This window comes from Ailuropoda melanoleuca, chromosome X (genome assembly GCF_002007445.2).
Source record: "Ailuropoda melanoleuca isolate Jingjing chromosome X, ASM200744v2, whole genome shotgun sequence".
NCBI classification, from domain to species: Eukaryota; Metazoa; Chordata; class Mammalia; order Carnivora; family Ursidae; genus Ailuropoda; species Ailuropoda melanoleuca.
In genome coordinates, this window is record NC_048238.1 from 80996335 (window position 1) to 81010496 (window position 14162).

Consider the following 14162-nt stretch of genomic DNA (forward strand, 5'->3'; position numbering starts at 1 on the left):
GCTCCCTTTGCCTTTTTATTGAAATTGAAATTGTTGTCTTCAAAAAGATATGATTTAGGAGTTCTAAGAAAGGCTGGCTATAATTTACTAGGACTAACACTAAAATGTCTTTGATTACGGGAGGTAGTATGGGCTCGATCTGCTGATAAAATATGGGAAAATAGCAGAGTAGGTAAAACTTTCAAAATATGTAAAACTAGAGCATATGTTCAATGATTCTTTTCCCCTCTCCGGAAAGATGGAGGATAGCTAGGTATTCCAAGTGACTCCTATTTTCACGAGGATTTTAAAGCCACAGTTTCAAGTACGAACCAGAGAGAGTCCCTCTGATGAAATTTCGGTATCTTTGGTATCTAGTCTAGCTCAGTGCCTGCCCCTGAGGCTGCAGAGCTTGCCTTCCGCCAAACCAGTGCACACGGTATTTCTTGATACAGACAAAGCAGGTTTCTACATTTAGAACAGGAGAACTCCTGACCTGACAGCCATCACTGCTTGTCTACTTGGGTACTCCTCGGTGGGTGTGTTCACTTAGAAAACCAAATTACAGATCTGAAGGCTGCCGGGTGGGGACAGGATTAGAACAAAGGGAATGAGATTCAATGTTATTTAAGGGATATTTCTGTCGTTATGGTTTCCTGGTGAATTGCCATTCGGTCTTTTAGTGCTATTTCTGGACTTTTTCCTTATTGTTTGTTTAATTCTGTGTTTAAAATGCTCCTTAGATTAGGGCATTCTTTTCCTGGTTAATACCTGAGAATCAATGGTCCTACAAACATTGTTTTTTCCCATCGCTTGTTATATGCAAGGTACTGGGCTAGGTATTGGGGTGGAGGTCAAAAGATTCAGAAGAGTCTTTGCCAAGAGATTTGCAACCTAATAAGGAAGATCGCTGTGTACTGACCAAGTCTTCCTCCTCCAACCCCCTTTAAAATGGTCCCATCAGTTACTAACAGCATCTGTTTATTACTACTCTTACTTCAAAATGGAGTTTCCACATGTGGTTATTTTATGTTAGTTATATTTTAGGGTGGGTACTTCCTGGCATCTTTTAATCACATCACTGAGCTGTCTTCTAATTAATGCCCAACAGAGGTTATTTCAGGGAAGGCTCACGCAAACACTACTTCTCTCCATTGCCTACACCTCTGTTCTACCTAAGGCTCATAAACTGCCAGTTGGACTGGACTCTGGGGGCCTTGGTCAGTTTCATGTAGTTTTGAATGCACAGTTCTCCAGTATTCATTTTAAAAATCTCTGCCTTCTGCTTCTATTCTGTCACTGAGAAATCAAAAGGAACAATTAAGCACCTGTTCTAGGCTAGGTCAAGACTGGAGTCAATCACAGATTAAATTATGCTCAGATACGTCATTTCAGAAGTCAGGGTAAAGTAGAATAGCTTTAAAAATATTTTTTAAGGACTTATTTATTTTAGAGAGAGAGAGAGCATGAGTGGGAGGGGCAGAAAGAGAGGGAGAGAATCGTCAAGTAGACTCCATGCTGAGTGTGGAGCCCAGCACTGGGCCCGATCCCAGGACCCTGAGATCGTGACCTGAACCAAAATCAAGAGCCAGCAGCTCAACCAACTGAGCCACCCAAGCACCCCTTAAAAATATTTTTCTATCAGAAATTGCCAAGTGGAAGAAGTTTTGATAGTAGCAAGGAATACGTGATCTTTTCCTAAAAGATCTAAAAATGAAGAAATGTTGTATTTAGATAATGTGATGTAATAGTGATCAGAATATTATTACTGTATATTTGTTTTTAGTATGTATTCTGATTTTACCTCCAATATTTTTTGAAAGTGTGTTCGTGTGTGTGTGTGTGTGCGCGTGCATGCACGTGTGTGTGGTTTGTGACGTTTTGGCTACTCAAATTTAGAATCAGAGTGTGCTAGAGTCAAAAAGGGAACTTGGAGATCATTTGATCCAAAGGACTTATTTTACAAATGGGAAAATGAAGACCTAGAGAGGTGACTTATGCAAATCCTACGTCACATTACTCCCACTTGTATCCCTTCAACGATGCTGTGTATCTTTCACTATGCCACACTTACACCTTAGTAACGAGCTCTATTTTAACATTTTATTTTATTTTATTTTATTTTATTTTGTTTTGTTTTGTTTTGTTTAATTGTATTGTACTGTATTGTATTGTATTTTTTGAGAGGCAGGGGAGAGGAAGAGCAAGAACCTTAAGCAGGCTCCATGCCCAGTGCCAAGCCCAACGTGGGGCTTGATCTTGTGACCCTGAGATCCTGGCCTGAGCTGAAATCAAGAGTCAGTCCCTTAACTGACTGAGCCACACCCACCCAGGCACCCCTCTATTTAAACTTTTTAAACAAAATGGGAGAAATAGATTGGTTTATGCATGGAAAGAGGTACGTTTAAACTCAAGAATTTCATTCATCAAAAGTTGCTAAAATCCTGCCACAGTACCATGTGGATTTCTTTGTTCTTTTTAGCAATTGCAGATGTTGCTGCTGGATTGATTTCTACATATAAGCACTTTACTAGTAAAGTGTTTGATGTATGGCCTTTTATTAATTCAAAGCAAAGAAAGTAAAGATGTGCCCTAGGGAAATTAAGTGCTCTTTGTCGAAGGAAATATTTGTGATTTTCAGAAGTTTGGGGTGGTTTGAGGATGATGTTTTAGAAATATAGATACTCTAATTGGTAGATTTAAATGTGCCAATTACATTTAAGAGTACTTGACTCTAGACGTATGCATCATTAAAATTAAATATAGAATTTCATCAGCCCTCAAAATATTGGGGAAATGGTTTCATATAGGATATTTAATATTTTAATAGTTGACAAAAATTGGCTAATATGAATTACACTTAGAGCACACTTAGAATAAGGTCCATGGCGCTCCACCTGCTTGTGTGCTCTCTCGCTGTCTCTCTCTCTGTGAAAGAAAGAAATAAATGAAATCTTTAAAAAAAAAAAAAAAAAAAGATCCATGGGGCGCCTGGGTGGCTCAGTCAGTTAAGCGTCTGCCTTCTGCTCAGGTCATGATCTCAGGGTCTTGGGATCAAGCCCCAGGTCGGGCTCCCTGCTCAGCGGGGAGTCTGTTTCTCCCTTTCCTCCCTGCTCGCACTCGTTCTTGCTATCTCTGTCCTCTGTCTCTCTCTCAAATAAATAAGCGGAACCTTTAAAGGAAAAAAAAAAATCCAAAGTACTTTCTGTGACCTATGAGAGTATCCGTCATCAGCTCCTTGGCCTCATCCCTCACTTTCTCCTTTGTTTCCTCTGCTCAAGTCCTACTGGATCTTTGCTGTTCTCAAACCATATCAGACACTCTTCCATTTCACAGACTTTGCATTTGCTCTTTCCTGTGCTTGAAATCTCTTCCCCCAGATAGCCACATGATTCGCTCCCTTACCTCACAGAAGTCTTCATTCAAATATAACCTTGTCAAAGTGGCCATCCTTGACCACTGACATTTTGAGCTGCGTATTCTGTATTGTGGGTGGGGGTCATATACGTTGTAGGGTATTTGGCCGTGCTGCACACTGGATGCTGGGAGCATCCTCACACCACCCCTCACCCTGGCCCCCAGTCGTGGCAACCAAAAATGTCTCCAGATGTTTCTGAAGGTTCCCTGGGGAGCCAAATAGCCCCCAGTCTGACCCCTTTCCCTGCTTTATTTTTCATCACAGCACTTATGTTGTATTGCATTATGTTATATTTTATAGTCCTATCTCACCCTATATGTTATTTGCTTAGTAGTTGTCATGAGACTGTGAGCTCGCAGACGGCAGACTTCTCTTTTGTTGGTGGCAGCATCCCCGATTCCCAGAACAGTACCCAGTACGGTTTTAAAGTAACGCGTCAGGGGCGCCTGGGTGGCACAGCGGTTAGGCGTCTGCCTTCGGCTCAGGGCGTGATCCCGGCGTTATGGGATCGAGCCCCACATCAGGCTCCTCTGCTATGAGCCTGCTTCTTCCTCTCCCACTCCCCCTACTTGTGTTCCCTCTCTCGCTGGCTGTCTCTATCTCTGTCAAATAAATAAATAAAATCTTTAAAAAAAAAATAAATAAAAAATAAAAAAATAAAGTAACGCGTCAAATAGATGAATTTCACAGTGCATTTTCTTGAACAATGCTGTGGTTATCTTGAGTCATTTCTCTATTGAGGTTGTATCCTTTTATTATAATAATTAAATTTATGAAATTCAGTGGGGACCTAAGGAATAAAAGGTATTATTGAACAGTAGGTATTTGAAATTGCTGGTTAAAGTCCAGTTTTCTTTACTTAAAAAAATATGCCCAAGTGATTACAACACTCAGGATGTTAGCCCTGTTTCCCAGTAAGTTAACTTCTGGTCATTGATCAGTTTTTTTCCCATTTTTAAAAGTCTCAGGCTAAGCATCATCAGCACTTAAGATACATACTCCATTAGAACTGTCCTAGCATAAAAATAAAAAGGTTATTTATAGAGTCATGGTAAACATTTGCATTACTCAGGACTGCATTTATTTTTATGAACTCTGTATTTGTCTTAGATTAATGTTTATTTACATTAGCGCTTGAAAAAAATGGCACTGAAGATGGTAGTTTAATTTCAGGTGTGCTTTGTAATATAATCAGCATCAATTCCTAAAATGCTCTACTAGACTAATGGGAGAATGAGGGGCATGAAACTTCTAAATAGATACAGTAGAAATTGTTTCATACCGTGGTGGTGTTTTATTGGTATATAGTCTATTATTTTTTAAAAGTCCTGTCAGCTTTCTGATTTAAAAATGATTTATTAGGCAACTCTGCTTTGTTAGTATTAGGGATGCTATTTTTAAGTGAAGCTACTTATACACTGTTTAAAATACAGGAAACATGATGTAAAACCATGCTCTTTCAGTTAAGATTTGCATTTCCCTTTTAAACAACCGTAGATTCCAACAGTGAGAAGAGCGAGCACTGTATTCAGGCGAGCTTAGGAACTGAGTCTCAAATGAAGAAAAATGCTCTGATTGTAAGAATACTCTAAGAGGTTAACTTATTTCTCCTCAACTTTTTCCTTTTTTTGCCTGCTCTCCCTTCATACAAAGATCTCAACAGCAATGGATTCATCTGTGACTATGAACTTCATGAGCTTTTCAAGGAAGCCAATATGCCATTACCAGGATATAAAGTGAGAGAAATTATTCAAAAACTCATGCTGGATGGTGATAGGAATAAAGATGGGAAGATAAGTTTCGATGAATTTGTTTATGTAAGTATGTGAAAATCCACCATTATTAGGAGTCATGACTGTTCCTTTGTCTAGCGGGATCTTACAGTAATAAGTCCTATAAAGTTCCTAAATGTATCGTTATTAGTACTGTTACAACGAATAGAATTTCTCTCATCCCACCACAAGTAGTTAGTTCTTTTAGCCATTAGAGTATCTTAGCAAACGAATTGAGAAAAAGAACATTGACCGAATCAAAGCTAGAGCACAGTACTTGCTGTGAAAGGCGAACCATTTCCTCTAGCTCTTCATTAAAGGGCATTTTTCAAGGTGCTAAGTGCCATTCTTGAAGTGCTCTTTTGTCTCCCTTGGTGTCTCCCTGGGGGAGGAGGGTCCTTCCAGATGTTAATGCTACACCCTGACTCACAGTCTTGGAAGCTTCCTGAGTTGAACTTTCTGATTAAAAAGGTGTTTGCGACTCTCGCCTTAGTAGTATTTAACCGTACGGTTTTCTCTACGATGATAATTTTGATAATTAAAAGTTAGAAGCATATCTTTTTAGTCCATTGGAAGAGGCATTTAAAATTTTTGTCTTCCTCTCCTGGTATCATCACATACTCCTCAAGGTTCGGGGCTGACTCAGTTCTTCTACTTCCAAGGACCTAGTTGAATACTCAGTGCTTGGAGAGCGTTTATGTGGCGCCCCTTACTAACGAGCCTTAGCTGCTAGTGATCAAGGTGATTGGGCGCCATTTTCAGCCCATAGCCGTTGACAAGAGTATTTGAGATGTAGCTGTTGCCTCTGCCCTTGAGATTTTATTGGTTTGATTTATTAATTTAGGGCCAGGTTTGGCTAGATCTAATTAGGCATTCCTTTTACTGTGTTGTAAACAGGTAATTAGTTGCCTCGTGTTTATCCCGAACTCCCCAGCACTCTTCTCCTCCTTTTCCATGGTAACTGAGGTTCACTATAGCCAGTGAAATTCTGGTATGTTCTCTCCCATTAGAACTAACTCCTTTAGGACACTGTTAAGAGCTCCAGAAGCAAATTGACTAAATAATGATGTCTACAGAGCTGAGAGCATTTGGCGGGGGCGGGGAGGGCTGCTGTTTTAAAAATGTAGGCGCGTCATAATTATAATGGTAGCATTCTTGCCGGCTTCTTTTGAAATACTGATTTCCTCCCCACTGTTTTTGTCTTCAGTTATTGCCAAAGCCTTTTGTTTTGAATTCTGTGTTCAATAGTAAGTTGCAATTGACTTGCACTATGAGCACTTGCATGTCCACTGATATAAACGTGCTCCCCTTGTAACTGCATGTTGAATTGTGAATTTAAAGCAGCTTAGAGCAGTAGTTAACTATGATTGGTCATTTTGGAGATAATTTACTGCCCAGAATTTTAATCTACTAGAAAGAACGGACCTAAATCATTAAGATTTGCAGTGTGGCCAGTATTATTAAGGACAAAATTATGAAAGTATCTTTGAGAAAAATGATCTTAGGAAAATAGTTACTTTTGTAGCTCTTGAAATGTTGCAGATTCTTCTGAGCTGTTGAGGCTTTGAAGTGAGAAGGTTTGATTACCTTAGCATAATCTTAAAAAGTAAATGATATGCATAATAATTTTGGCATCACTAGGAATTTTTTAAAAATATTAATGAAGACATTTTAGGTTAAAATTTACATTTTAAAATTGGAAGGAATCGATATATTTATACTCTTTCATTTTTCAAATATGAAGGACAGTAAAATAACCTGCCTGAAGTTTCAGAATGATACCACTGTGACTGGACCGAAAGATGGGTGTCTGACTGCATGTCTGTCCACTTCCTTCTGCTTTGTCACCAATGCGACAGCTTAAAAATTGTCAAAATATGGGTAGATTTTAGTCATCTGTGAAAAAGGAAGCGAGTTATTTCTATCAGGTATTAACATAAGGAAGTAGAAATAAACATGTTCTTGTATCTTGGGGCTTTTTATTTAAATTGTTCCATAAAAGGTGTTAATTGCAAAGCAGCCTACAGACAAAATCAGTTTATGTTAACTTTGGAGAAGAATGAATATATATATATATATATAGCAGAAAAGAGTCCCTAAATTATATGTAAACTTCAGATGTTAAATTTAATACCCTGATTTTGTTTCTTCTAAGTATCTCAAAACGACATTACTAGATTTTTATACCTACAAGGTAATAGTGGGGTTTTCCCCCTGCATCTTTAAAAAGACTAGTATGGCACTTTCTTTCAGCAGAAATGTCTGCATTAAGCTCTTGTTTTCACAGTGAGAAATTTGCTCTTGCATAACGGTACTAAGTCGTTGACCTGTTTTAGGACTTTTGCTAATAGCACCGATCTCATCAGATAAATAACTTCATATAAGTAAAGCGCTTAGAACAGTGCCAGGTATATAGCAAATGCTATGTTAGCTGTTGGGGGTAGTGCTTTCTGGGTTAAAAAAAAAAAAAAAGCAGTGTTCTTTTCCTATTACTAAGCTCAGGCCTACAACAGATTCCAAAAAAGAAAAAAAAAAAAAATTCAAACGTACTACTTTGGAAACACTTTGGAAGCAAGCCTCAAACCCTGGAAGCCAATCAATATTTTGCAATTCTTTCTGAAATCTTTCCTTCTTCCTAAGTCATTATGCCTCTGGATTGCTTTCGTCTGGCGGCTAGTCCTGCACGGAGCTAGAAAGGTGACGAAACTTTACAAAGGAATAAGAAAAAAAAAAAATATATATATATATATATATTCCATAAGAGGCTGGAAAAAATGCATAGAACCAGAGCGAGCAGTGCACGCCAGGAGTTTGCCTACGCATGACAAAGCCAGTCCTTCCTCCTCGAGGGAAAACAGCATGAAACAGTGAGCTCATTAGTATCACAACGGGCAGCTTTGAAAAGATTCATTGAGAAGACTTCAGCACAGTAGTTGGCCTTGTGTTATCTCTGATTTCAGAGATTCGTGTTAAGCCAGGGCTTCTACTCAAATAGCTGTATCATCATCCACTGGAGCAATTTCTTCCCTAAGTAGAAAATAAAATGCAAATTTGCCTGCGGTGAATCAATTGAAGATACATAAATCTTCAATTATCCCTTTTAATTTTGTTTTTTAAATCTAAGGAACAGAGGAAAATACCATGAACTGGAAAGTTTGAACATGGCTGGAAACATTTATGTAAAAATATTTAGACTCTAAGCGAAGGTCATATAACCTTTGTAAAGCAATTAAAAATTAACTGAAATTAACTGATCTAATTGCAACTTTGCTTTCCTTCCCAAGCATGTAGTCGCTTTAGGATATTATACAGCAAACATTTTTTGGTGTTTGCATTTATTTGTCAGCTGCAGTTGTGATCATGGAAACCAACCGAATTTTTAGAAGCAAATGATCTTGAGGCAAATATAGTCCTAATAGAAAAAATAATAACTTTCCATAGGTCATTTCTGAAGCAATAACATTTTCGACGCTTTTTTTTTTATCATGCCAGTGATTTATGGAATGTCAGTCACAAGGGAAAGTACACATTTCAGATTTTAATTTCCTAGACAATGTCTAACTAAATGAAGTGGAGTTCAGAACCAGGTAGAATAGTGAATATTGCGTTTTTACTGAGCAAATATATAGTTCTCAAAGGGGAGTGTTAGGGACAAAATGCATCACAGTGAAGACTGCTACATTCACTGGTCACCATTTTGTTGTGTAATCTTGGCTCAGAAGTTAAGATACATTAAATGAAGTTAAAGTTGGTCTTAAAAAAATCAGTGTACATAAGAGTAATTTCAGTTACTCAGAAATTGCCCAGAGCGCATGAGTAGTCAGCTCTACACTATGGACACTTAACAGGAGTCAGTACCATAGCCAGAAAGGAGGAAAAGTGATGTCGTTGGTTGCGTGCAGTATTTAGAGTAGTCTATATACCTATATAGACACAGACACACATGCCACACGTGCACACCCATTCTGAAATTCTGCCTCTGAAATCACAGGTAGAGCAGAAAAATCACAGCTATGGAAACTGAGTAAACTTGACTTGGTGGAACTTAACTGCTCCCTGTTTTCCTAAATAAAATTGGGTTTGTAAGTCCAAGGGAAGTCAGGATTTTAGAAAGGCAAAAGGAGAACATGACTTCATGTGAGGGCCACCCACAACACCTATAACAAATTTCACACCAGTTACAGAAGGTCTTTCTCTCTGATTTGGACTAATGACAAAAAGGTTCCCTCCTGGGAAACCTAAATATAAAAACCTGACACCGGCTTGTGCAGGACACAGGGCTTGGTTAGTGGCACATGGGGCTGGATTTCAAACTTCTCCTTGTGCCTGTTCTCATAGATACAACCTGAACTGCTACATGGCGTGACCCTGGTGCATGAACTTCAAATATGGCCTGCACCTCCTGGGGTGTGCACACGCCTGTGTGTGTGTGTGTGTGTGTGTGTGTACGTACGTACGTACCTGTCAGTAATGCCAAAGGCCTTTGACTCCTTTTCTGTTAGTTCAGCAACTCTTCCATTAGGGTCATACATTCCCTTCTGTAAGTCTATTTATGTGTTGTAAACACCTTTTTTTTTTTTTTTTAAGATTTTACTTGAGAGAGCACGCATGCACACATTTGGCGGGGGGGGGCAGAAGGAGAGGGAGAAAGAATCCCAAGCAGACTCCCTACTGAGCGTGGAGCCCTGTGCGGAGCTTGATCTCAGGACCCTGAGATCATGACTTGAACTGAAATCAAGAGTCAGATGCTTAACTGACTGAGCCACCCAGGTGCACCTTTTAAGGAAATTTTTATGAAGATGCTACATCTTGCTCTCATTTTACTGGAGGTGGCTACTTTAGCCATGTGCACTGGTAGAGCAGAAACAAGTTTGGGCTTAGGTGAGTTCCAGTATTTAAAAATACATAGATAATCCTGGGGCACCCAGGTGGCTCAGTCGGTTGGGCTTCTGACTCTGGATTTCAGCTCAGGTGGTGATCTCAGGGTCCTGGGATCCAGCCTCGCCTCGGGCTCTGCGCTCAGCAGGGATTTGAGGATTCTCTCTCTCTCTCTCCCTCTGCCCCTCTCTCCCCCCCCTTGTGTGCTCTCTCCAAAATAAATAAATAAATCTTTAAAAAATATAGAGAGGTAGTCCTTTAGAATGTCCATTCAGTCAGGCAGGTGGGTAGGGGTATGAAATTTGCTTTGTTACCACCTGCTCTTGTGCAATTAGAATGTACACATTCATTTTGTTAGCCACGTTCTTCACTGTGACGAGAAGCTGGATTTCATAAACACTCAAACACGACAATCGCTGAAAAGCCTCTTTTTTGTGTTTATCCTCCATAGTCGGATGGTTAAGTTGCTGCCAACTTAAACCATTTTTTCACCTTATTATTCTGTAAATTTTGAACAAACTCTTACCATTTTACCCCCAAAAAAGTTTTTTTTTGGTTGAATCATAAAGTTGCATCTTTCTCTGCGTTAAGAATTGTGGTTAAAGAAGGGGGATCCTTCAGCCTTTTCTCTCCAGGGAACGAACAAAGCCTTACTTGTTGGTAGAAAATTAGCAGATTTATCTATGCCTTTGAACCACACTAGTTTTCGGCTTAAAGTGGATTCAATGCATGTGGCACTTAACGTTTTTGACAAGTGTGTGCAATTGACTGTCTGGCTTCGTTTTCAGTAGCAGTATTGTAGTATTTATTTAGCATCTTGAAAACTCAAGCCCAGTTGTCCATCTCCTTTGAGACTCACCACCCATGTGGGAAAATGTAGGTGAGTCTCAAAGAACATAGAAGGGCTTACCGTTGCGCCTGATTTAAAACGAATCGTGAGTTAACAACTCATTTTCATTCGTAGATTTTCCAAGAGGTAAAAAGCAGTGACATTGCCAAAACCTTCCGCAAAGCAATCAACAGGAAAGAAGGGATTTGTGCTCTGGGAGGCACTTCCGAGCTGTCCAGTGAAGGAACGCAGCATTCTTACTCAGGTAATAGAGTTTCACGTGCGTTAGGTTAACACAATGACCTAAATAGGGTGCCTGCTATAATGTCAAGAAGGGGCACTAGAAAAACATCGCTTCCTAATTAAGAATACGGCAGAAGCCCATATGCCGTTATAAGTATTTACGGTATGGCTTTGTTAGCTTGCAAGACATATTCTACCATGTGAGCAATGGTAGGCTTTATTATAGTAGAGCTCTACAGGAATATAAGGAATAATTTTTAAAGAATTTGGTAACTAACTTCTCTAAGGATCAGTTAACCCTGCTCTCTCTCTATTTTTTGTTGTTAATTTTGTACTTCCTAATAGCCATATTGTATTCAAGTGTCTGGGTTTCCAAAGAGGAGAACCCCATGTTGGTGACACATTAACTTTCAGCACTGCTGTACAAATTATTTTAGGCTTTAGAGTCAACCTAGAGTGTGAACTAATTTCTTGTTATTCAACATGACTTTAGAGGAAGAAAAATATGCTTTTGTTAACTGGATAAACAAAGCTTTGGAAAATGATCCTGACTGCAGACATGTTATACCCATGAATCCAAATACCGACGACCTGTTCAAAGCTGTTGGTGATGGAATTGTGCTTTGGTAAGATGTTGGTTGATTTTGTGTCCCGATTTCCAAAACAGCCCTCCACGTAATTGATATACTGGTTTCTGGGTGCTCGAGCTTCAACTCGGGAAACAATCAGAATTGAAAGTCGTCTGGGTGTGTCCGAGAAAGTACCACCAAGATATAAAACTCACTCATTTAGACTGGGGACCGCTTTGTAAGAAAGCTGCCAGCTTCTAATTTCTTCTCATTACTTGAGCCAGCAGAGCATGACAACTTTGTGGGACTTAAGTATGTCAGCATCTACTTATTTTTACAGTGCCATAGCTTCAAAATACAAAGAGAACCTCCTCTTCAGTTCCCACTCTCCAATTACTTATGTCCGAAAATGTGTTTGTTCTTGCTGCTGCCCCAGAGCCAACAGTATCTTGGCAGAAAGGATGTAAGATAATCAACACTTTGTCCATTGACGGGTCTGCCTGGGTTTGTCTTCAGTCTCTGTGTAAGACAAATCCACCTGCCGTCAGAATGTTCAAACCCCTTTGCATTTCACATTGCATCTACTATGATCCCCGTTAAAAAGCATGACATCCCATTTTGTCCATGTATAGGCACTAAAGAAATAATTCCCTCATGTGTTTTAATATAGAGAGATAATCACATGATACTATTGATTTGATTTTTAAATCTGACATAGGGGCGCCTGGGTGGCTCAGTCGGTTGAGCATCTGCCTTCAACCAAGGTCATGATCCTGGGGTCCTGGGATCAAGCCCGGGAGTCGCCTCACGCTCCCTACTTAGCAGCAGGAAGTCTGCTTCTCCCTCTGCCTCTGCCCCTCCCCCTGCTTTTGTGCTCTCTCTCTAATAAATAACATCTTTAAAAAAATAAACCTGACATGGAAAAAAGCATGGTTTTCCCTGTGCAGAATCACATATTTTGGGGCAATATTATAAACATCTAAGATGTTGGCGTCTAATTCCAAATTTTACCAAATGAGATTCGTCTAAAGAAATCACAGATTCTAGTCCAATTAGTAGAACTTTTCTTTCTCTCACCGCTAGATTGACAGCACCTAATATCGTGCTTAGCTCATCATTTAGACTCTCAATAAATATGGTGAATGAAAGAATCTCATTCTCAACAAATGTACCTTCTTGTGAATAAATGGTCATTCTTAATTTGTGACTTTTACGATCGAGAAGAGACACAATTTCCGTGTGGGATTTTATCTGTTTTTAAAATGTATTCAGTAAGGTTTTTTCAATATCCAAGTTATTCATTCTTATAAAATGATGGGAAAATGCAAAAAATTAAAATGAGAAAGTATGCCCCAGTCCCCAACTCAGAAATACCCAACTACTGTAAACATTTTGGTCTTTTTTTTTCATGAGCATTTATCATATGTATGGTTTTTTTGTGATCAACATGGTAAAAGTATATTTTGCACTGATGTTTTTCAGATTACATGAGAGATGTGTCATGTGCCTTAAAACATTTATGAATATTTGCAGGCTCTTTCAAAGTAAACCAACTCCTTGCTTAATTTGTGTTTCAGTAAAATGATCAACCTTTCAGTTCCTGATACAATTGATGAAAGAGCAATCAACAAGAAGAAACTGACACCCTTTATCATTCAGGTACACATTGATCTCCCTGCCCTCTTCTAGGAAACTGCCTTGTGAGGGCCTGTTCATCGGTTCTACCCTTTGTGTCTTCCCATTTAATTCTTATAACAACTCTTGAGTTTAGGACTGTTAATCAAGATTTGACAGAGGAGAGCTGAGACTCAGAAAGACTCCTGAGCTCGCCCAGAGTTAACGTTGGAATTGAAGTTCAAATCCAGGTCTAACTCCAAAGCCCTGTGTTCTTCTCATTACACAGTGTGTTCAAGCATGCAGAAAAAGCACAAATATTTAAGCTCTTAATGAATTAGCATGCTTAAGCAATGGAGCATTTTTCTTTTCCATTAAGTGAGTATTACACACTGAGATAGCAAAATTCCCTCGGGCAAGAGCACTTCTTGGGATGTGGAGATTGCAACTTCTAAACCTTTTCAGGTGCATGGAATAGACCTCTTGTTAAGGCACTTTTAGAAATACAACGACTCGAGCACCTGGGTAGCTCAGTCGGTTAAGCATCTGTCTTCGGCTCAGGTCATGATCCCAGGGTCCTGGGATTGAGTCCTGCTTGGGATTCCCTGCTGAGAGGGGAGTCTACTTCTCCCTCTTCCACTGCTGGTCTCTCTCTCTCTCTTTCTCTGTCAAATAAATAAATACTCGTTAAAAAAAAAAAAAAGAAAGAAATACAATGACTCTTGGGGCACCTGGCTGGCTTAGTTGGTAGAGCATGTGACTCTTGAGCTCGGGGTTGTAAGTTTAAGTCCCACATCGGGTGTAGAGATTGCTTAAAAATAAAATCTTTAAAAAGAGAAAAAGAAATACGACCCTTAACC

The 14162-nt window shown here is 39.3% G+C and overlaps 1 protein-coding gene across 3 annotated transcripts in view; it reads left to right on the plus strand.

Annotated features, from left to right (window-relative positions):
• PLS3 (plastin 3) overlaps positions 1–14162 on the plus strand; it is an 80328-nt gene that overhangs the window by 49946 nt on the left and 16220 nt on the right. For all 3 annotated transcript variants that reach the window (XM_011216839.3, XM_034649221.1, XM_019792919.2), the window contains exons 4-7: positions 5051–5214; positions 11012–11141; positions 11613–11745; positions 13266–13347. In XM_011216839.3, the coding sequence (XP_011215141.1) occupies positions 5051–5214; positions 11012–11141; positions 11613–11745; positions 13266–13347 (509 nt within the window). The remainder of the gene's footprint in view (positions 1–5050; positions 5215–11011; positions 11142–11612; positions 11746–13265; positions 13348–14162) is intronic.